At 46.4% G+C, this 21,060-nt stretch overlaps 3 protein-coding genes and 1 long non-coding RNA gene across 8 annotated transcripts in view; 2 read left to right on the top strand and 2 right to left on the bottom strand.

Annotated features, from left to right (window-relative positions):
- The first annotated feature begins 9,476 nt into the window (after positions 1–9,476).
- Positions 9,477–11,486, top strand: CLDN7 (claudin 7). Of its 2 annotated transcripts, XM_004684679.2 has the most exons (4): positions 9,477–9,699; positions 10,533–10,697; positions 10,811–10,895; positions 10,983–11,207. In XM_004684679.2, exons 1-4 carry the CDS (start codon positions 9,477–9,479, stop codon positions 11,143–11,145), a joined length of 636 nt encoding a protein of 211 aa, XP_004684736.1. In that variant the 3' UTR covers positions 11,146–11,207. The 2 variants fall into 2 exon arrangements, with proteins under 2 accessions (XP_004684736.1, XP_012581942.1); XM_012726488.1 differs by lacking the exon at positions 10,811–10,895 and having other exon boundaries at positions 10,983–11,486.
- A 132-nt stretch (positions 11,487–11,618) lies between these two features.
- ELP5 (elongator acetyltransferase complex subunit 5) lies at positions 11,619–18,162 on the bottom strand. 3 transcript variants are annotated; one of them, XM_012726486.1, is made up of 9 exons: positions 17,847–18,162; positions 17,335–17,534; positions 17,122–17,182; positions 16,956–17,036; positions 14,933–15,150; positions 14,619–14,800; positions 12,848–12,943; positions 12,620–12,720; positions 11,619–11,969 (listed from the first exon to the last, which is right to left on the bottom strand). In XM_012726486.1, the coding sequence occupies exons 2-9, from the start codon at positions 17,378–17,380 to the stop codon at positions 11,855–11,857; spliced, it is 900 nt and encodes a 299-aa protein (XP_012581940.1). In that variant the 5' UTR covers positions 17,381–17,534; positions 17,847–18,162; the 3' UTR covers positions 11,619–11,854. The 3 variants fall into 3 exon arrangements, with proteins under 3 accessions (XP_012581940.1, XP_012581941.1, XP_012581939.1); XM_012726487.1 differs by lacking the exon at positions 17,847–18,162 and having other exon boundaries at positions 14,778–14,800; positions 17,335–17,701; XM_012726485.1 differs by lacking the exon at positions 17,847–18,162 and having other exon boundaries at positions 17,335–17,700.
- An 87-nt stretch (positions 18,163–18,249) lies between these two features.
- The window catches only part of CTDNEP1 (CTD nuclear envelope phosphatase 1), an 8,085-nt gene continuing 5,274 nt past the window's right edge, over positions 18,250–21,060 (top strand). The window contains exon 1 of one of the 2 annotated variants that reach the window (XM_004684680.2): positions 18,250–18,726. In XM_004684680.2, the coding sequence (XP_004684737.1) occupies positions 18,625–18,726 (102 nt within the window). In that variant the 5' untranslated portion in view covers positions 18,250–18,624. The remainder of the gene's footprint in view (positions 18,727–21,060) is intronic. The other variant, XM_012726489.1, reaches the window with a different exon arrangement.
- On the bottom strand, positions 19,780–20,527 carry LOC105853781. The gene is made up of 3 exons (XR_001145549.1): positions 20,161–20,527; positions 19,948–20,008; positions 19,780–19,862 (listed from the first exon to the last, which is right to left on the bottom strand). It is a non-coding gene; the product is annotated as an uncharacterized LOC105853781 (long non-coding RNA).

Genomic DNA, 21,060 nt, shown 5'->3' on the forward strand with positions numbered 1-21,060 from the left:
AGGGCCCAGATACTTCTTGAATCTTTAATATAACTTTCAAATTCTCATGTTTCACTCCATGGTGTTTTTGCCATATTGATCTCTATCTGAATAAGGGATTCCTATTCATCTTTCAAAACAAGCTTAACCCTCTGTGAAACCTCCCTTGACTTTCCTCCAGAGAGTCAGGTGTCCCCAATGTAGTATATTGTCATTGTTTCTTCTCTATACTTCATCTTGACAATAGAAGCTCATCTTGTTTACCACTATGTACCTAGCACAGAGCTCGCAGAAGAGGGGTGGGCATTAAGTACATGTTTGCTGAATGAATGAAGATTAGCTCCTATGGCCAAGAAAGCAGAGTGGAGAGTAATAAAAATAGGTAGCCATTTTGTGACTGGCTCCAACTATCTGACTAAAGCAGTGTAGATGAAGAACTAAGGTCTGAATATTGAGGAGAAACAAATATGTATGAGCAGAAAGAAGTGACTACCAGCAAGGTAATGGAGAAGCAGGGGTGCTGAAATACCATAAAGGGAGGAGGGCCAGGAGAGGGAGAGGAATAGGAGGATGGCACCCCTTGAGGGTAGATGAAAAGTCAGAGCCATGGGTACAGAGCTGGCTGAGGGCCTGTCCTACCACATGGGGCAAGGCATATCCCTCCTTTTTGAGGTTTTGCTTCTCAGGAACACTTCTAAAGAGTTTAAGCCCCAAAGAAAGCAAGAAAAAAAGTCAGAAAATCAAAATTAAAATCAAGAAAAACAAGTCAGTGGCAGGCGTAGAAAGTAATTTGAAGAGTGTGGAGGATGTGATTGGGAAAGTAGGAGAAAAGACAGCAGGAATAAGTAGAGAACTGGGAGAGAGAAGCAAAATGGCGTGGAAGGTAGGGAAGATGCTGACTGTGTTGCGCGAGTGTTCTCATCTTGCGGAGTAACACTTAGCCCATTTGATTTCAGAAGCAAGTGCAGCCCATCTTAAACTCATAGGGAGCTAATCCCTGCTGGTTTTTGTTTTCCTAGCTCCTGTGCTCACCTCCTGTTATAGATTTCCCTCCGATCTTTCTTATTTTCTATAAGTACTGTGTTTTTAAAAACCGCCCATGTTCTGTGATTATTGACTCTATTGTTGTATAGTTACCACTCTGTCAGTCACCCCCACATTTTACTTGCTCACAGTGCCGTTGATGACCTAGTTCTCAATCACAACAGATAATATGGCATTGAATATTTTCATACAAGGTTTCTTACAGATTCCTGTGAGAGTTTCTTTGAGATATATAGCTGTACTATAAAAATTCACCATGAAAATTATCTATGTCTTTTCATCTTTCTCCACAAGCTGAATTGCTGAGTTATAGTGCATATGTAGACCTAATTTGACTAAGTACTACCAGCTTGTTCTTCAGGATGACTGTCACTGCCAATTGCAGTGCTAAATGTTACCTTTATATCCTCCCAGTTAACAAAGAATACAGACTTTGCCTGAGATTGACCCCCAGCTCTCATATTCATTTTGTGGCCATAAGGATGTTACCTAAGTCCCTTGTGCCATATTTACCTCTACACAGTGAGAGGGGAGATAATAGCAGAATCTACATCTTAGGGGTTTAATGAAGGTGGATAGAATAATATTCATCTAGTGTTTAGAATAAATTGAATAAGATTTTTTTTTAAAGATTTATTTATTTATTCATACAGAACTGGGGTACAGGCCAGAGATGCGGAGGGTGAGAGGATTCACCAGAGACAGAGTGGGGAGCAGAACAGGCAGATCCACGAAGTACACTGCTGAGGGGAGCAGTGGGTGGGTCAGGAGAGGTCTGCCACGCCATGTGGTCTCCTCTGGGGCAGGTGGGGATCGAACTCATGCGGAAGTGGCTTTAGCTTCTTAGTGCTGTGCTTTAACCCGCTGTGCCACCAGGGAGGGCCTGAATAAGATTTTTAAAACAGTTTTATGGAGGTATACTTGACAAGCAGTAAACTGCACATATTTATTTTCTTTGATAAAATTTGGCATGTTTATAGCCATGAGTGTCCCTAAAATCAACACAATGAATATACCTGTGACCCCCAAAGTTTCCTTGTATACCTTTTTATAATCCTTCCCTTCAACCCCTTCTCCCATCCCTGGGCAAACCACTTTATCATTAAAGACAACTTTGCTTTTTCTAGAATTTTGTGCATTCCTTTTGTATGTCTTCTTTCACATGACTAATTACTCTGAGATTTATCTATGTTGTTGAATAAATTAAAATTTTCTTCCTTTTTATTAGTGAATACTATTAATTTGATTATCAATAATAATTCATTTGATTATGCATTCACCTATTGATGGAGATTTGGGTTACTTCTAATTTGGGACTATTGTAAATAAAATTGGTGGTCTCCCTGGTGGCGCTAGGGGCTAAAGTGAAGCACTATGATGCTATCTGAAGCCACTACCACACAAGTTCTATTCTCATATGTGGGAGTTGACCCGCATGTGCAGCAGACCTCTCCTGTCTGTCTGCCTGTTCTGCTCCCCACTCTGTCTCTGGTGAATCCTCTCCCCCCCAACCCTGAACCTCTGACCTGGAGCCCAGTTCTTGCATGCATGCATAAATAAATCTTTAAAAAATTTAAAGTCAAATAAAATTGCTAGGAATGTTTAAATACAAGTCTTTATATACTATATGTTGTTACTTGGGAAATTATCTAGTAGTGGAATGGCTGGATTATATTTTTGGTTAGCGTTAGGGTTTGTGTAACATTTTATGAAACTGCCTGTTTTCCAAAGTGGTTGTACCATTTTACAATATCATCAACAATGTATGAGAATTCCAGTTCCCTCACATTTTCATGAACCTAAGATGGTCAGTATTTTTAAATCTAATGTCAGTGTTTTTAAATCTAATGTGGTGTGGCAGACCTCTCCTGACCCACCTGCTGCTCCCCTCAGCAACATATTTCACATATCAAATTCTGATATATACTTGTGTTTGTCTCTGAGCTCTCTTCTGTTCCATTGATGTATCTGTTCTAGCATTAGTGCTCAGAGTCAATATTGCTATTCTTCATAATGCATTGTAGCAAGTTTAGATTTTTGGAAGGACAAGATTCTTTTTATTACTCTGCCTGTTCAATGTAGATTAAAACTTCTGTGTTTTTTTTCTTGCTCCATACAAATTTGGGGCATACTTATAAGTTCTTAAAAAAAAATAGTTGGACTTTTTTTAACTGATAATGTATTAAATTATAAATTATTCTGGAAAAAAGATATGTTTATCAATTAAATCATCCCATTAAGAGCATGAATTAATGCTCCATGTATTCAAGTCAACCTCTGTCCTTTATTAGAATTAAAATAAAAATTTCCACTGAGATTTTCTAAGACCTAAGTTAGTTTCTGAGATGCTTTATAATTTTTGTCACTGAGGCAAATTCAATTTTATTTTTTCATTACATGTTCAAATTGGTTAATGCTAGGACAATAAAATATTAGTGATTTTTGTGTGTGTGTGCAAGTTGATCTTAACCTTGTTTCCCATTTTTGCTAGCTCTAAGTCTCTGTTGACCTATTTTCTTTCTTTTTTTAATATTTATTTAGTTAGGCATATCGAACTGGGGTACAAGCCAGAGGTGCAGGGGCAGTGAGAGGATTCACAGAGACAGAGTGGGGAGCAGGACAGGCAGATCGACAAAGTACACTGCTGAGGGAGCAGCGGGCGACACAGGAGAGGTCTGCCACGCCATGAAGCTGCTACAGCCAGCTCGAAGTGCTGCGTACTTACCTGTGCCACCAGGGAGGGCCCTTATTTGCTTTTCTATGCAGATGATTATATCATCCACAAATCGGTTTTATTTTGCCCTCTGCACTACTCTCTTCTCACTTCTTTTACTCCCTTGTAGTATTGCTCAAGACCTCTGGGACTGTCAAACAAAAGGGATAATAATGTATATTTTTGTCCTTTTCCTAATCATAAAACAGGTGAATCAAAACATTTCTTCCTTAAGTGTGAAAATTTCCTTTTTAATCTTTGTTAAGTATGAGTTCTTATCATAAGTAGAGCCTCATCAAATGCTGTAAGATATATTAGTATTTTTCTTTAGTCTGGTAATGTGGTGAATTACATTGAAGGATTTTATAATATTGAAACACTTGAATTCCTGGGGTAAATTGTCCTGTTTGTGATGTATTACCTTTTAATTCCATCGGGTTAAGTAATATTTTATTACTATTTACTTTTTTGCACTTATATTTATACATGTAATGATTCTAGAATATTAATACTTTCCTTATATTACCCTAATACAATATCCTGATTTCAGAGGCAGGAATATCCTAGCCTCATTGAAGGAACTAGTCACTTTTTTACACCTTCTCCAAACTGTATCTCAAAATGCACTACAGGCTGAACCAGAGGAGATCATTGGACCCAGTCTCCTGTTTCCTAAGCAGAGAAAATATCACACCTATTTTATAGACGAGTCAACTGAGGCTCAGGAATAAATCATTTGTGAGGTGGAATTAGAATCTGGAATGTTTATGTGGATCTATAATATTTCTTGGTCTGATCAGTAAAATATTAACAGTGACCAGTACAATTATTAGTTTTTGAATAATACTGCATATTATTAAATTAATATTGCAAGTTTTCAAGTGTATTTACCAATTTTTTAGAAATCATAACACATTTTCCAGTAGAAACAAATCAGTCAGCTGGATTCCTAGACCAGGTTGCTTATCTCTTAGTATCACTCATCATCCCCAGGCTGTGGTATATATGCTCTTATCTGACCCAATCTCCCAACCAGACTTGACCTTTTAAGCTATTCTACTGTGACCTCTGGACTCAGTGACTGTCATCACCTTTATATGGCCAGCCTTTTCGACTGTTCTTTCTTGGTGTGTCTTGGAGGACATACTTCCCTGGCAGCCCTCTTAATAGAGGCTTATGTTTCGACTTTCTCTTTATACTTCATAGTCTGGAATTGCTCCCCAATGCTGTATGTAGAACATTCTTCTTTTTCCTTCAAAATCCTCTGCTCCATGGAGTTCTTGTCTGGAAGTGTATTACCCACCAATTCTAATGGTTGCTAGAGTTTTCCAGCCTGGTCACTCATCCACTTTCACAAACAGCTTTAGCACCTGACTAATGGTCTTCCTTTTTTATACCTATGTTCCTATCACTATTGTTTTTTATTTCAAAAATCCCAAAGGTGGGCCTCCCTGGTGGTACAGGGCGTTAAGTATCAATGACAGGAAGCTATTGGCAGCCACTGCAGCACAAATTCGATCTCTGGCCAGGGACCTGCACAGCAGACCACTCCTGTCTTGTCCCCTGCTCCCTTCAGCAGTGTATTTCAATAGATCAACCTATTCTGTTTTCCACTCTGCTTCTGGTGAATCCTCTCTCCCCCCCCATATCTGCCCCTCTGGTCTATACTCGTTTTTGTATAAATAAATAAATAAATAAATAAATAAATCTTCTCTAAAAAAGATCCCTAGGGTACTTCATATATGGTAGCCTCTCATCCTCTCCAACGATCTCTTCAGCCTACCCTCAGGCCCCTACCTTGGGCTTTGTCATTGCCAAAATAATCTTCCTCAATTTATTGATTTAGAGCCTTTCATCTCTAATGATCACCTCTTAGCCTTCTAGTTCATTTGCTCATATATCCTCCGTCCTTTCACTTCCTGAAACCTTCTAAACCAGTGAAACTACCAATTTTTCACTTTCTACCAACCCCTTTTTTTACTCTCCTCTTACCTACTTCATAGCCATATCTAAAACATAATTACTCTTGAATACTGCAAAAACTTAAAAATTCTGTATTTTTCCTTTAAAAAAAGATTTATACATAGAAGAACTGGGGTATAAGCCACAGGTGCATGGGGGTGAAAAGATTCACCAGAGACAGATTGGGCAATAGAACAGGCACATTGACCAAATTCACTGCTGAGGAGAGCAGCGGACGGGACAGGAGAGGTCTGCTGTGCCATGTAAGTCAACTTCCCGGTAGGAGATTGAACTTAGGTGTAGTGGTGATAGTGTTCAGATAGGCCACTAGGGAGCTCTTATTTTTCTTTTTTAGCAAGACCCAACCCTGGTTATTTCCAACCATCCATCTTTTCACTCCTAGAGGGAAAAGTTCACAGTGATGTTGACTGGTCTTAATTTATACCAGTGACTCTTAAATGGAAACAATTTTGTCCTTCCCCTCTCTGGGATACTTGTCTGAAGACATTTTTGATTGTCACAGTGGAGTTCAGGGGAGAATTCTATTGGCATCTAAGCAACTGAAATGAAAGATGCTACTAAATATCCCACAATGCACTGGAACTACAACAGAATTATTTGACCCCAAATGGCAATATTGCTGAGGTTGAGAGACCCTGCTTTAATTATTCCAAGTCTCCAAGGAGCAACTGACACAGGGTCTTTGCACTTGCTGTCCCTCTGCCTGAAACATGATTCTGTCATGACTGGCTTACTATTTAGCAGTTACTTCCTCTGAAAGGGCTCCCTGACTTCACTCTAAAGTGGACCCAACCTCATTACATTATTCTGTTTTATTGCCTATTAAACATGTACTCTTTTGTTTATGTTTTTATTGCCTGCTTCCTCCCTTTTCAATCTAATTACATGAGTACAATATCCTTGTCTATCTTGTTTATAACTGTATCCAAGTATTAAGCACGGTGTCTGGTACATTACATAGGGACTCAGAAAATATCTGAGCAAGTAGATAGAAACATTGTTTGTTTGCATTTCATTCATTCATTCATTCATTCATCAAGTATTTATTGGTGATAAAACACAGATGCATCTCTGCCCGCTTGGGACTTATAACACAGTGAAGAGACTGACACTGAATAAATAATCACACAAAATAAATACATTCAAGCTATGACAAGTACGTTGAAAGAAAAGCACAAGCAGTGGTGAGAGCAGTGAGGTGATCCGATTCAGTCTGGGTTGGAATAGTCATTATCAGGCTCCAGAGGAGAGGTGACATTTGAGCTGATAGCTGAAGAATGGGTTGGTCAGTGGGGTAGTGAAGGTGAGTGGGTAGAGGGAAGAGCGTCCAGGCATAGAGAACAGTGTGCACAAGTACTTTGGTGGCAAGGAACATAGTACAATTCAGGAAGACGGAAGCCAGTGTGGCCGTGGCCAAAGCACAGAATCTGGTAAGCTATGGTTTGGTACTTCTTTTGCTAAATCCAGTGGAGCAATAGCAGCTAAGAAGAGTGATTGGGAGATTTCAAACTGGAAGCGACAAGATCCAACTTTCTAAAACAACAACAACAACAAAAAGGTCACAGGCCACTTAGACAGATTTTAGAAGGGCAAATGGGGAATCAAGGAATTTGGTTTGAACATAGCTAATGGTGACTTGGTCTGAGGTGGGGGGAGTGAGTTTGAAGAGCAGTTGGGTATACAGTTGATTCTTGAAAAAAATGGAGGCTACAGGTTGTGACATTCCCCCACAGTGAAACATTAACAAATACCTTTTTTTAAAATCTATTTTTCCATGCATATAACTTTTGACTGAAAGTTAACTAGTAGCTTAGAAACTCTTATCAAGGACATAGGCAATTAACTATTTACAGTTATATGTATTATACTCTGTATTCTTATACTTAAGTAAATGTTATTTAGAGAAAATTTTATTAGGAGAAAAAGAAAATATCATTAAGAAAATCTTAAGGATGAGAAAGTACATTTAGAGTTTTGCACAGTATTTATTGAAAACAAGCTATCCATGCAGTTGGAATCTGTGTTGGTAAAGCATCCGCTGTACTCAAGTAATGAGAAACATGGAACTTTGGAGCTGAAAAGCACTTAAAAAAAAACTCATCATTGGGCCCTCCCTGGTGGCCCAGCAGGTTAAAGCACAGCACTAAGAGGCTTTAGCCACTTCTGCATGAGTTCGGAGTAAATGAGGGAAGCTTGGGAGACATATCCTGAGGAAAGGGACGTTTTGGGTAGAGTGAGAGGAGCAGGGGGGTGAAGTGGAGTCAGGGCTGAATCAAAGGACACATTAATGCCAGAAATTAGGGAGGACAGCATGGTGGGAACATTGGAGAGTCTTTGCAAATTAGGCAGGTCCAGGCTGGGAACCAAGGAAAGAGTCAGGTGCACAGGCCTGGGGGTAGCTGGGAATGGGGGTGGGGGGAGAAGGGGTGAAGGAGGACAGGTTTGAAAAGACTCCCAGGGAGGGGCATGTTGGGTGTAGGTCTTATTGTACTCCCTACCCTCGGTGGTTTTTTTCCTTCAGCTAAGTGGGCCCTCGGTGTCGGAGTGGATAGCGACCAGACCAGCGTAGAGGTGGAGTGCAAGGGGACCTAGCTTTAAGTCACGTCAGGGATGGGAAAGAGGGCCAAGAAGATGGGGGATGTTGCAGCAACTTGCCGGAAAGAAAGCCAGGTTCTGGTGGAAGACAGAGTAAGAGGACCACCGACAGAGGCGCGGGAATGGCAGATAGGGAGGTGTTGTGGAAGTGGAGGGCTGCCGAAGCGGGGAGGTCTGAGAGATTGGGGTCAGGGCTCTTGACAGTAGGATCGGCTAGGATAAGTGGGGGCGTAAAAAAATAAATGAAAATTAAGAGCGCGTGGGGAGGGGAGTAGAGCCGTACAAAGAGCACCTGGAGTGGAAACCAAAGTCTCCGCGGCGGGCAACAGGCCCAGTGAAGGCTGAGGGGGGACGATCCCCCTCCTCCCAACCTGCTCCGCAGCGTTTCAGGCACATCATTTGGAAAGAGGGAAAGGAGCTTCTTGGTGCCCAAGGGAAGTCTAACCTAGAGGAACTGACTCTGATCTTGGGACTCCTGAGAAAGCGTCGGTTTTCCCCACCTCCAACGGTCAAAACCCGACAAGTGAAGGGGCGTGACACCGGGGCTCAAGTTTCTTCCTCTTTACCTGAATAAGGAGGGGTAGGGGCCAGGACTTCCGGTTCAGGTGAGTGTCCCTTCGGTGACGTCAGGTCAACCTCGGCCTCTGCACCGGTCCCGCCCTCCCCCCCTCCGGCGCAGCGATGCCCGCGGGGGCGCGCCCCCGACGCCCTACATATACTCAGGTGCGCCGCACCTGTCCTCCCGCACCTGCTCGCTCACGGGCGTAGGAGCCTCTCGTGGTGCCGCGGACTGGATACGACAGCTGGGGTACTTGGGGGACTTCCAGCGCCCAAGACCGCGCCCAATCGGGCCCTCCAGCTTTTGTTTGAGTGGGGTCGCTGAGAGCTGGGAAGGGAACTGCCAGGCCTTCGCGGATCGCTTTTGTCTGGTACCAATCCTCCCGCGTAGCCTGTTCATTCTGCTATTGAGACCCTTGCCCCTCCGGAGGGGGTCGATTTGTGTTTACTTCGGGGAGTGAGAAGATTTGCGGTCACTCAACTAAAACTTTTCTTGCTTTTTTTGGTGACCTAAGACTACTAATTAGTATTTTGTGGGGTAGTCCCCCAAAGTCTGTTTTATTACAGGGTCGCCTGTCGGGCGTCCCCGTTTCTGAGGGCGGAAATGGCCAATTCGGGGCTGCAGTTGCTGGGCTTTTCTATGGCCCTAATTGGCTGGGTGGGCCTGTTGGCGTCCACTGCCATCCCGAAGTGGCAGATGAGCTCGTATGCAGGCGACAATATCATCACGTCCCAAGCCATATACAAGGGGCTATGGATGGAGTGCGTCACACAGAGCACGGGTTTGATAAGTTGCAAAATATACGACTCGGTGCTCGCCCTGCCGGGTAAGTCAGCGGAATCGACGGGACGACGGGACGGGCGCGCCCAGGGCCGAGGTCGCCGGGTGGGGTACGGGGCAACGCAGGAGGCCCCAGGGCAGGACGCTGTGGGTTGCCTGGGAGCTGGCGGGGAGAAGCTCAAGTGGGCCGGGGCTCTGGGGCTAGTCTGGGGCGGGCCATGTTCTGGGTGGCACGTGGGCCAGTAGCCCGAGGGCCAGCTGCGCCCCTCTTCAGCTCCTAGTCCAGCCTTGGCCGCCGGCGGCCCAACCTGCTCGAGGAGAAGTGGGGCCCCAGGCCCGGGTAGTCCCTTGCTCCACAGCCCTGACCAGGCTTCGGCCTCCCCTACCTCCCACCGTTTTATCTCCCGCAAAAGGCCGCGCTTGAGGAAGCCGCGGGGTCGACCGAGGGCCGAGGAGCGCGCGCTCAGTCAATTTGGGCCGCTGCCTGCAGCCGCTAATCTTATCCGCAGATTAGCCGAAGCCACAAACCCTGCGGCCTCGATAGGGGGGGTCAGATCAGGGACGCGGCCGGCACTGCGACCCTATGGGGGGTCCGGATGCCGCGTCCGCTTTTCCTCGAGGCCCTCACCCTTCCCCCTCGCAGTTTCATCGAAACCTGGTTGCCCCGGGCGGGTTCCTAGGGTTAGAGAGGGCGGGGCGGAGCTGAAAGGCTTCGCAGTCAGGGCGGGGGCAGCACCTAGTTAGCTTGAGCCCTGGACTTGGACGCTGAGAGGGTTTTGGGGGGGAGGGGGGCAGAATCCTGATGGCCGACTCCAAATCTGAAACCTTACGAGGACCGCCTTTTCCAGCAATGACCGTGTCATTCTCCCTACTCCACAGTACCCTTGCAGGCCACTCGAGCCCTAATGGTGGTATCCTTGGTGCTGGGCTGCATGGCCATGATCGTGGCCACGATGGGAATGAAGTGTACAAACTGTGGGGGAGATAACAAAACGAAAAAGGCCCGTATAGCCATGACCGGAGGTATCATTTTCATCGTTGCTGGTGAGTCACAGAACTAAGATGGACCCATGGACCCTTCTTTCCTCTCATCCTGGAGGTAGGGTGGGGCAAGATGACTCTGAGTTTAATATATCAAGAATTCTTATTCTTTCCAGGTCTTGCTGCCTTGACAGCTTGCTCCTGGTGTGGCCACCAGATTGTCACAGATTTTTATAACCCTTTGGGTGCCATGAATTCTAAGTAAGTCTGTCTTCTCTTCTGAGGCGGCAGGTTTGGGGTGGGGTGAGGTAGGACAGGGTCTCTGACCCCAACTCCCTCTCTCCACAGGTTTGAGTTTGGTCCTGCCATCTTTATTGGCTGGGCAGGGTCAGCGCTGGTCATCCTGGGAGGTGCACTGCTATCATGCTCCTGTCCTGGGAGTGAGAACAAGGCTGGATACCGGGCGCCCCGCTCCTACCCTAAGCCCAATTCTGCCAAGGAATACGTGTGAGCTGGGACCCCTTTGTGCCTGCCTGGTGCTTATGTGTGTCCAGGCAACTGAAAGGACCCAGGGTAGAGATCTCAGCGTGGAGGCAAGCTGTGGAGTGACTGGCAGCCTCATCACGCCAACCTTGCACATCATGTACAGTTGGTGGGAAGACAAAAGGAGGGGAGGGTGTGTTTTTTGTATAGTAATAAAAAGTGTGTTTTGGAAAGTTGGCTTTGCCCCCTTGAGGGTTTCTGCTTTCTTCTCAGATCCTTGCAGGGAGCCTGGACTCTTTAGTATACCTAGTCAGTTAAAAAAAACACTGATGGAGCACTGATGGTGTGACTGTCCATGCGTGCGTCCCACCATTTCTTTGTGATTCAGACCCCAACACTTACTGACTCAAGGTCTCAAGTGCTTGGATTCCCTTTCATCGGTCCTCTCCACTCAACTTTTGCTTAGCTAATTACCAAAGTTTCTTTAATAAAAAATTAAGATTTTATTAGGTGTGGGGAAGTTTCTTTTTCTTTCGTCTTCTGTGAACTCCATCCCACTTTCTGTTCTATTGGACAGTAATTCTGGACTCATGGGTCATAGGGCAGGGTCTCCACAGACACAGAACAAAGGTGGGACAGGGGCAAAGCAAGGCCAACCAAACAATGGAAGTATAGTCATGGGCCCAAGGTCTTCCTCCTTCCTGTCTAGTTATGATCTAATCAAATTTCCTAGCCAGTCAAACATCTAGGTCATCATCTGGGTCTTCTTGGTCCAGGTCGTCATAAGCATCTGGTTCATAGTAGATATGGCTAATAGCTCGGCCTGGTGTAGGTTGCAGTAGAGTCTGCTGCCTGAGAAGGGAAGAAATGGTGCTGGTCAGGGTGGATAACGAGTAATGTTTGGATAGCCTATTCCCAATTAATGCGGCTCCCTCTTTGGTCTCTATTTTGTCTTGGTCCAAGTCCCTTTCTCTGACTTCCTGACTTCAGAGCACCATCTGGTACTGGGATATACTCCTATACTACTCTACTAATAATGACCAAAGTTCTCAGCAGCTTGAGGGCAAGGATCCTGTAGTAGTCTTGCTTCACACACACACACACACACACACACACACAGCACATAACATCTACTAAGCCTTTATTAATCTGCTTTTGCCATACCCATCTAGCTTCCTATTCTAGCATGGATGCCTAAGGATAGGCATCTTCCTAGGGTCTGGTACTGGGATATAGTCTCATACTGTTCTACTAATAATACCTGGCTCTGCCCAAGCCCAGATTATTTGGAGACAATGGTGGAGCTGGGGCCCAAGGCTCTACTGGAAAGAGACATAAAAGCCCTTTGCTATTGTTAAGAGTATGGGTGGGTAGAAAAACCACTCCCTAGACTGTCTCTCGAGGTGGACTTTAGCCCCTATAAAGACTGGGAGGTTAATCAATAACCTGTCGTCGCCCCACCCCTTAGGCACAGGTGCTGGGTACCTATGCCCCAACCTTACTTTTCAGAGCTGAACTGGAAGGGCAGGGTCAGGTTATCTTTGGCTTCTTTCTCTTCCTTGGACAGGTGAAGGTTAAAGGTCAAATGAGTTGTGGGGTCCACCTGTAGGTACAGAGGATGCCAATGATCCATTGTTGGAATCCTTGACCACATCCCAAAGTCTGTAAATTTTATTGTCTCCTTTTGTGAGACCCCGAACTCAATTCTCTGTCCTGGTCCTCTTAGATACCTGGAGTCTGTGAAGATCTAGGTGGTCCTGGGATTCTAGGGGTGGTCCTCCTTGAAGATCCAAACTGAAGTCAGGCAAGATGCAGAACCACTGAATCTGAGAAGAAAGAACAACATTAAACAGATTTTCTCCATCTTACTGAATATAGCAGAACACTGAAAAACTAACCAGCCCCAGGCATCAATGTAATTGGGTCCTTTTAGTTCTTGCTTTCCACTTTTTTTTTTTTAAAAAGATGTTTATTATGACTGGATTAAAAAGATGTGGTACATATATACAATGGAATATTACTCAGCAACCAAAAAAGAGAAACACATGTCTTTTGCAGCAACTTGGATGGAGCTGGAAAAGATCATGCTTAGTGAGATAAGCCAGAAAGAGAAAGAAAAATACCGGATGGTTTCACTCATAGCAGGAGTATAATGAACCAGGCGAGAAAATAATAAGAATAATGAACAGCCATATACCAGAGACATTTTGTGGGGGAGGAGGGGGGAAGGGAATCAAAAAGGGGGGGTGGGGGGGAAGGAAGTGCACAGTGCACGGGATTATGGTGATGGCACACAGGTGACTTGGTGGTGATGGGAAACCTGCGGGGATTACAATTGAGATGGGAAAAAAAAAATGTACAAAATGATGTGAAAATAAACTGTTATTAAAAAAAAAAGGTTTATTTATGCATATGAGAATTGGGGTGTAGACCAGAAGTGTGGGGGCTTGAGAGGATTCACCAGAGACAGAGTGAGGAGCAGAACAGCCAGATCTAGGAAGTACACTGCTGAGGGGAGCAGTGGGCAGGACAGGAGAGGGCTGCTGCAATGTGTGGGTCAACTCCCTGGCCAGGGGTCCAACTCATGCTGCAGTGGCTGGCAACTGCTTTTAACCCCTAAGCCACAAGGGAGGTCCAGTTTATCTTTTTCTGATTGAAGAGTATTCCTTTGTGTATATATATATATACCACATCTTGATTCACTTGTCTATCTTGGGGCATTTGGGGTGTTTTTAGGTTTTACCTATTATGAATAGTGCTGCAGTAACTACAGGAGTACAGGTATTGTTTTAGATCAATGCTTTTGTGTCCTTTGGGTAGATCCCTAGGAGTGGAACTTATGGGTCATACGGTGGCTCCATTTTTAGTCATTTGAGGAAACTCCTTACAGCTTTCCTTAGTGGTTGGACCAGTTTATATTCCCACAGGCAGTGGAGGAGAGTTCCTTTTTCTCTACATCCTCGCCAACATTTGTTGTTGCTAGTTTTTCTAGTATGTGTCATTCTTACAGGTGTAAGGTGGTATCTCATTGTGGTTTTGATTTGCATTTCCCTGACTGTGAAGGATGTTAAACATTTTTTCATATGTCTATTGGCCATTTGAAAGCAACTCTTTTTTTAATAGTTCTTTCTTTCTTTTTTTTTTTTTTTACATCATTTTGTGCCTTTTTCCATCTCAGTTGTTGAAAGCACTATCTTTTATGCCTTAATAAACTCACAGGATGATTTGGACAAGATATGAGTTCAAATCCTAGGTCTACAACTTACTCTCTATAACCTTGGATAAGTGACTTAAATCTTCAATTTTCCTGGATTTTTGTTTTGTCTCAGGCTGCAAAGTGGGGATAATAAAATAATCTGCCTCACCGGTGGTTGTGAAGACTAAATGAAGGAAAGGATGAAATGATGAAAGCATAGGGATGTGCTCAATCACAGCATTTCTAGTGTTCTCATCAAGACTTCCCTTGCCTGACCCAAACTCTAATCCACCTGGTGCTCTGACCTGATGGGTTGGGCGCTGTTGGTGCCTCCGATAGAGGATGTGGGCTGAGGTCTGTCCTGCTGTACCTCTCAGGGTCACCTCAGTTTGAGCAAGGCTGCTCAATGCTCCCACGGGGCCTGGGCCATGAAGCTCTTCATGTAATAGGCCTAGCACACGTACCTGTCCCACTGGGGAGCTGCCACCTGGAGAGGGACAAGAAATCAGAATATAGGCTAAAGAAATGAGTGAGGTCTCAGATATCTTTTTGCTTAGAGTGAGGTCTCAGATATCATATTCCTTAGCAGAGGGTGCATGAGGGGATACAGGGGTCTTACCAGGGCAGGAGTCCTGATGGCTTAGAGTATGCAGGGTCTGGCAAAGTGAGGCACAGGAGAGGTGAAGCAGCAGCCAGCTGAGTGAATCAAGTGCAATGGTGACAGGACCAGGATCTGTCCTCTTGCACATGGCTCTCAATGTTCCCAGGGCATTGGGAAAAGATTCCCCAGTTTTCAACCAGTTGAGAGGGTCTTTGAAGAAATCATGGTAAACCAACCTGCAAAGGAGAAACAGGTGGTAACACAATGACTTACACCCCATCTCAAATTTCATTCTCTGATTTTTGCTTTTTTTCACATTTTTTGTAAAAATCCTAAATATCAATGACAATTATTACTTAGAGGTAGAATATGTTGATTGAAAAGAGACTTTCATGTCAGACAGCCCTGAACTCCAAGTTGGCTTTGTTATCTGGTGAAGACCAGGTTCCTGATATATTCCCTTATTTAAGATTCAGTTTCTTCACTTATAAAAAAGAGACACCAACTTCTCAACATGTAGTACAGTGTTTGACATACACTAAATACTTGTTAGGTACTAGTTATCATTATTATCAATTGATATCATGAGTAGTACCTAAAGTGAATCACTTTATGGACAGGTGAAGGGAAAGGAATGAAGAGACATGAAAGGTTAAGAATTAAAGTCAGGGCCTCCTGAGTGGTGAATGGGTTTAAGTTGCAGCACGATGAAGCTATATACAGCCACTGTAGCATGAGTTCAATCCCTGGCCAGCGAGCTACCGACATGATGAAGCAGAACTCTTCTGTCCCACCCGTTGCTCCCCTCAGCAGTGTATTGCACTCAATCTGCCTGTTCTGTGTCCCACTCTGTATCTGGTGAATCCTCTCACCTCTCCCTCCTGAAACTCTGGCATGTACCTCAGTTATTGTATGCATAAAGAAATCTTTACCAAAAAATAAATAAATAAAAAAAATTAGGTTATACGGTACTAACTACATATAAAATAATCAATCCAGAAAGGCAGAGTGGCAGGGGCTAGAAATCATGGTAATAGAACATGTTACCAGATAACCCCTTTCTGTGTTCTGCTTCCTATGTGAATATCATCTTAACATTTATAATATATATAACAACCTCTACAAAATTAGGTCTTAATAGATTAAAGTATAAAATACTATTATTATCTAATGGGTTGTCCAGGCCAGGAAGTGATCTTTCTTAAGCAGACAACAGTGACCTCATGCTCTGGATGCTTTTCTCTCCTCATAGACAAAGTCTGTAAGTCTTGGGAATTCTGCCTGATAAGGTTTGTTTACATCTGTCCTAAACTCTTTGTTGCTAATGCTCTTGTCATTTATCATTATTCTCTAAGATTCATTAGGGTAGGAACTATATTTTCATTATTCACTATTGTATCTACTGCACCTAGCAATTCCTGGTTTACAACTGATACTCAGTAGGTAGACATCTAAGTCCTGTTTACAAACTGCCCCCTTCCAACCAATTCTCCACACTGTCACTGGATTTGTCTAATAGGATGATGTAACTGCTCTGTTCCCAAATTTTCAAATGATTCCTCCTTGCCCCAAGAATAATACGTACCTTTTCAGGCCCGATAAGTTTTATTATCAGATACATTTTTATTTTTCTGACCTCATGAAGTTCTTCCGTGAACAGCTATCTCAGAATAGATACCATATCTCCTTAACTTGGCATATACCATTCCCTCTATCTCTATATTTCCCAACTTGCAGAGTGTTGATGTAAGTCATGTATGGGTTAAATATCACCAGTTTCTGAATAACTGAAAAGTCAGAACACATTTTTGTTATCCTCCAGTAAAGCCTAGTGCTGAATTGTAGTTGGTCTTTTATTACTATTTCTCTCTAAACTTCTATGGTCTCTGCTTCCTCTTACTAATTCCCTGAGAGACCCATACCCAGTCACTCAATAAATATTTAAGTAACTGCTATTACACACCAGGTTCTAAGCTGCTGCTGTACGGGAATTTCCTTAGTAACAGAGATCCCACATCCAATTAAATCTGTTTGTTCTTACCGGCTGTTGATGTTGGAGTCAAACCCTTCACGAAACTCTTGCTCGCTCACTTCACAGCCCAGAATATGGACTTGCTCCCCACTGACGCAGAGATAAAGGGGAGTGTCAAAGAGTGAAGTCTAGGCTCCCTTCCCGGGGGGTGAAGGGGAGATACTGTGTAACTCACCACAGTGCAGATTTCTTGATAAGTGCTTTCAGCAGACTGCGCCCCTCCCACTCCACCGAGTCTGGGAAAAGAGATGGATAAATTTTGTAAGAACACTGAGGTCTCCGCCTTCACGAAGTTGTTGAGATCTCTACACCTGACCTGAGTGGTTGACACTTTTATATTTTCGCCTTTTAAGCCGGGCTCCCAACGTCTTAGGCCCGCGGTCCTTACCCCGAAGGAGCACCAGACCACCAAAAGCCAAAACTGACTCCAACATCTTCAACTGGCGTCGCGCTCACTCCTCCGACGCCCTTTGATGGCGTCATGACCGCTGCACCGCCTCCTTCAAGCGAAAGGGGCGGAGCACTCAGGTTTCCCACCCACTAAAAACCGGAGCGAGGCGGTCACATTCAACGTTGCCAGGGAGGCTCCTGCGGAGGGGGTTTTCCTGAGCTTAGTCGCAGACTTAGGGACGACGCCACTCTACATTTTTACCATGAGTAGGAAGGAGGAAGGGAAGGGCCGTTGGGGCAGTTGTCAACATGCGAGGGGGAGGGTCAAATGAGTCTGTCAGATGGTCGGAACCTCTCGGCCTAGAGCCTCCACTCGGCCCCGCCCACATCCCGGGAGGCGAGGCCCGCTTCCTCTCAGGCCCTGCCCACCGACATTTTCCGCGCGTGCGTAATACTGCGGTCTTGTGGGACACAAACTCCATTTTCCTGTCTCCACCCCCATAGACCGACCTAGGGGAACTGAAGTCCCGGTAAAGCGAATACACGTCACCACCGGAAGTAGTGTCAGAGGGGAAGAGGAGGGGGGAAGAAAGGCGGAGGGAACCCTTTGGGCGGTAAAATGGCGCCTGTCAGAGTGGGAAATCCAGCTGCAGAGGCTGCAGCCCCGATTCCCAGCGGCTAAGGCACCACCGACTTCGGGGAGGGGGAGGCCGCTCCGGTCCAGCCGTCTTCGTCCTTCGGCTCCCCCTCCCCCTCTTTTCTTGCACCTTTGCTCAGCTGTCCAATTCTTGGCGGACGCAGCCCTTTGAGCGCCGCTGCCCCCGCCCGCCCGCCCCTTTCCCGCGGGCAGCCCCCTAGCGCGCCTGCGCAGCGGGCCACCCTTCGCTCCCCCTTCCCCCCCCCCTTCCTTCTCCCTCCCTCCCTTCTCCCTAGCCCCCTCCCCCACTACCCCCTCCCCCAATTCTCCATCCCCTTCCCTCCCGGTCTCGAAGGACCCCGTCCTAGCCCGACCTGTCTCATCCCGCAACCCCCGCGAAGCGGTCTGTACCATTCCCCGCCCATGTGGGCCCCCTTGGGCTGCCCACGCCTGTCCCCCAGCTCCCGGTTCCGCTGGGCTTTCCCCTCGTCGGGGGTGGCTTTCTGAGCCTTCCGCTCCGAGCCCCTTTCTATCGCTTCTCCTGCCACTCGGGGCCCCCGTACCCCCTCCCGGCGGCGGGGGGCTGCCCCCGGGGGGCTGGCGGAGCTGGGCCGCGGGGGCCCCGGGGCCGGCGGTGCCGGGGTCATCGGGATGATGCGGACGCAGTGTCTGCTGGGGCTGCGCACGTTCGTGGCCTTCGCTGCCAAGCTGTGGAGCTTCTTCATTTACCTTTTGCGGAGGCAGATCCGCACGGTGAGCCTGGATGGGTGCTCGTGGTGGTGGTGGGGACCTCAGTCAGCGGTGTTCAAGGGTTTTCGGAAAGTGTCGGGCCTGTGGTTGGGCCTAAGAACGGTGTCCTGGCGGTGGCTTCTCCCGCTAGACAATCAGGCACCTTTAGTTGGCTTGGGGTGGGATGGGGAAGTGGGAAACACTGTAACAGAACTGAGATTTGGGGGGACCTAGACAGGAAACGGAGTTGGCAGTTCTTAGGGGCTAGGCTAGTGGGTGGAGCGCACTTTAAGAAAGCTGAAGTTGTTGCTAAAGAAACCAAGAAGCGGGGAACACCTGTTTGATGGCAGCCTGTGTGCTGCTGTGGGTTTGTGAAAGGTCCTCCTATTATTAGGAATCTTCTTGTGGGTGTTTCATCTTGTAACAAGGGAGAGAAAGGCTTATGTGTCAAGGGTGATGGTGGGAGGGCAGACAAGGATGGAGACTTGGGAAAAACTCTGAATGTGACCCCTCCCCGCAGAAGGTCTGGAACACTTTTTTCATAGCTTGAGTGTGGATTATTGAGATCTTGGGACTGAAAAAGAGGCTGCTTTAGTCGTGGAAAGGAACAATTAAAGTTTGGGGTTGTCCCTATCAGAAGACTGCTTGTCAGTTGTAGGGCTTGAATTTGAAGACTTACTAGTTTCTCCAAGAGGCCTTAATATTGTGATACTCAGAGGAGTGGAGACTGTGTGGATGTACCCAAGTATCTCTGGGCTCCCTCCCCCATAGTTCTTCAAGGTCAAAGCTTCTTAGGCTAACATTTAATGAATGTGCTGTTGTGCTCTCATCTCCACTGGGGAGAAATGACTAAAGGGGTATAGGGAGAATTGCTGAATTGTAGTTGGTCTTTTATTACTATTTCTCTCTAAACTTCTATGGTCTCTGCTTCCTCTTACTAATTCCCTGAGAGACCCATACCCAGTCACTCAATAAATATTTAAGTAACTGCTATTACACACCAGGTTCTAAGCTGCTGCTGTACGGGAATTTCCTTAGTAACAGAGATCCCACATCCAATTAAATCTGTTTGTTCTTACCGGCTGTTGATGTTGGAGTCAAACCCTTCACGAAACTCTTGCTCGCTCACTTCACAGCCCAGAATATGGACTTGCTCCCCACTGACGCAGAGATAAAGGGGAGTGTCAAAGAGTGAAGTCTAGGCTCCCTTCCCGGGGGGTGAAGGGGAGATACTGTGTAACTCACCACAGTGCAGATTTCTTGATAAGTGCTTTCAGCAGACTGCGCCCCTCCCACTCCACCGAGTCTGGGAAAAGAGATGGATAAATTTTGTAAGAACACTGAGGTCTCCGCCTTCACGAAGTTGTTGAGATCTCTACACCTGACCTGAGTGGTTGACACTTTTATATTTTCGCCTTTTAAGCCGGGCTCCCAACGTCTTAGGCCCGCGGTCCTTACCCCGAAGGAGCACCAGACCACCAAAAGCCAAAACTGACTCCAACATCTTCAACTGGCGTCGCGCTCACTCCTCCGACGCCCTTTGATGGCGTCATGACCGCTGCACCGCCTCCTTCAAGCGAAAGGGGCGGAGCACTCAGGTTTCCCACCCACTAAAAACCGGAGCGAGGCGGTCACATTCAACGTTGCCAGGGAGGCTCCTGCGGAGGGGGTTTTCCTGAGCTTAGTCGCAGACTTAGGGACGACGCCACTCTACATTTTTACCATGAGTAGGAAGGAGGAAGGGAAGGGCCGTTGGGGCAGTTGTCAACATGCGAGGGGGAGGGTCAAATGAGTCTGTCAGATGGTCGGAACCTCTCGGCCTAGAGCCTCCACTCGGCCCCGCCCACATCCCGGGAGGCGAGGCCCGCTTCCTCTCAGGCCCTGCCCACCGACATTTTCCGCGCGTGCGTAATACTGCGGTCTTGTGGGACACAAACTCCATTTTCCTGTCTCCACCCCCATAGACCGACCTAGGGGAACTGAAGTCCCGGTAAAGCGAATACACGTCACCACCGGAAGTAGTGTCAGAGGGGAAGAGGAGGGGGGAAGAAAGGCGGAGGGAACCCTTTGGGCGGTAAAATGGCGCCTGTCAGAGTGGGAAATCCAGCTGCAGAGGCTGCAGCCCCGATTCCCAGCGGCTAAGGCACCACCGACTTCGGGGAGGGGGAGGCCGCTCCGGTCCAGCCGTCTTCGTCCTTCGGCTCCCCCTCCCCCTCTTTTCTTGCACCTTTGCTCAGCTGTCCAATTCTTGGCGGACGCAGCCCTTTGAGCGCCGCTGCCCCCGCCCGCCCGCCCCTTTCCCGCGGGCAGCCCCCTAGCGCGCCTGCGCAGCGGGCCACCCTTCGCTCCCCCTTCCCC

Source organism: Condylura cristata, unplaced genomic scaffold (genome assembly GCF_000260355.1).
Source record: "Condylura cristata isolate star-nosed mole 26May11 unplaced genomic scaffold, ConCri1.0 scaffold00017, whole genome shotgun sequence".
NCBI classification, from domain to species: domain Eukaryota; kingdom Metazoa; phylum Chordata; class Mammalia; order Eulipotyphla; family Talpidae; genus Condylura; species Condylura cristata.

Bases quoted from the DNA above. Each gene is read 5' to 3' on its own strand.
- CLDN7 (XM_012726488.1), top strand. From the start codon at position 9,477: ATGGCCAATTCGGGGCTGCAGTTGCTGGGCTTTTCTATGGCCCTAATT. The intron at 9,700-10,532 runs GTAAGTCAGCGG...CCTACTCCACAG, and splicing joins CTCGGTGCTCGCCCTGCCGG to TACCCTTGCAGGCCACTCGA. The intron at 10,698-10,982 runs GTGAGTCACAGA...CTCTCTCCACAG, and splicing joins TATCATTTTCATCGTTGCTG to GTTTGAGTTTGGTCCTGCCA.
- ELP5 (XM_012726486.1), bottom strand. From the start codon at position 17,380: ATGTTGGAGTCAGTTTTGGCTTTTGGTGGTCTGGTGCTCCTTCGGG. The intron at 17,037-17,121 runs GTGAGTTACACA...TCTCTGCGTCAG, and splicing joins ATCAAGAAATCTGCACTGTG to TGGGGAGCAAGTCCATATTC. The intron at 15,151-16,955 runs GTAAGAACAAAC...TCTCCTTTGCAG, and splicing joins GACTCCAACATCAACAGCCG to GTTGGTTTACCATGATTTCT.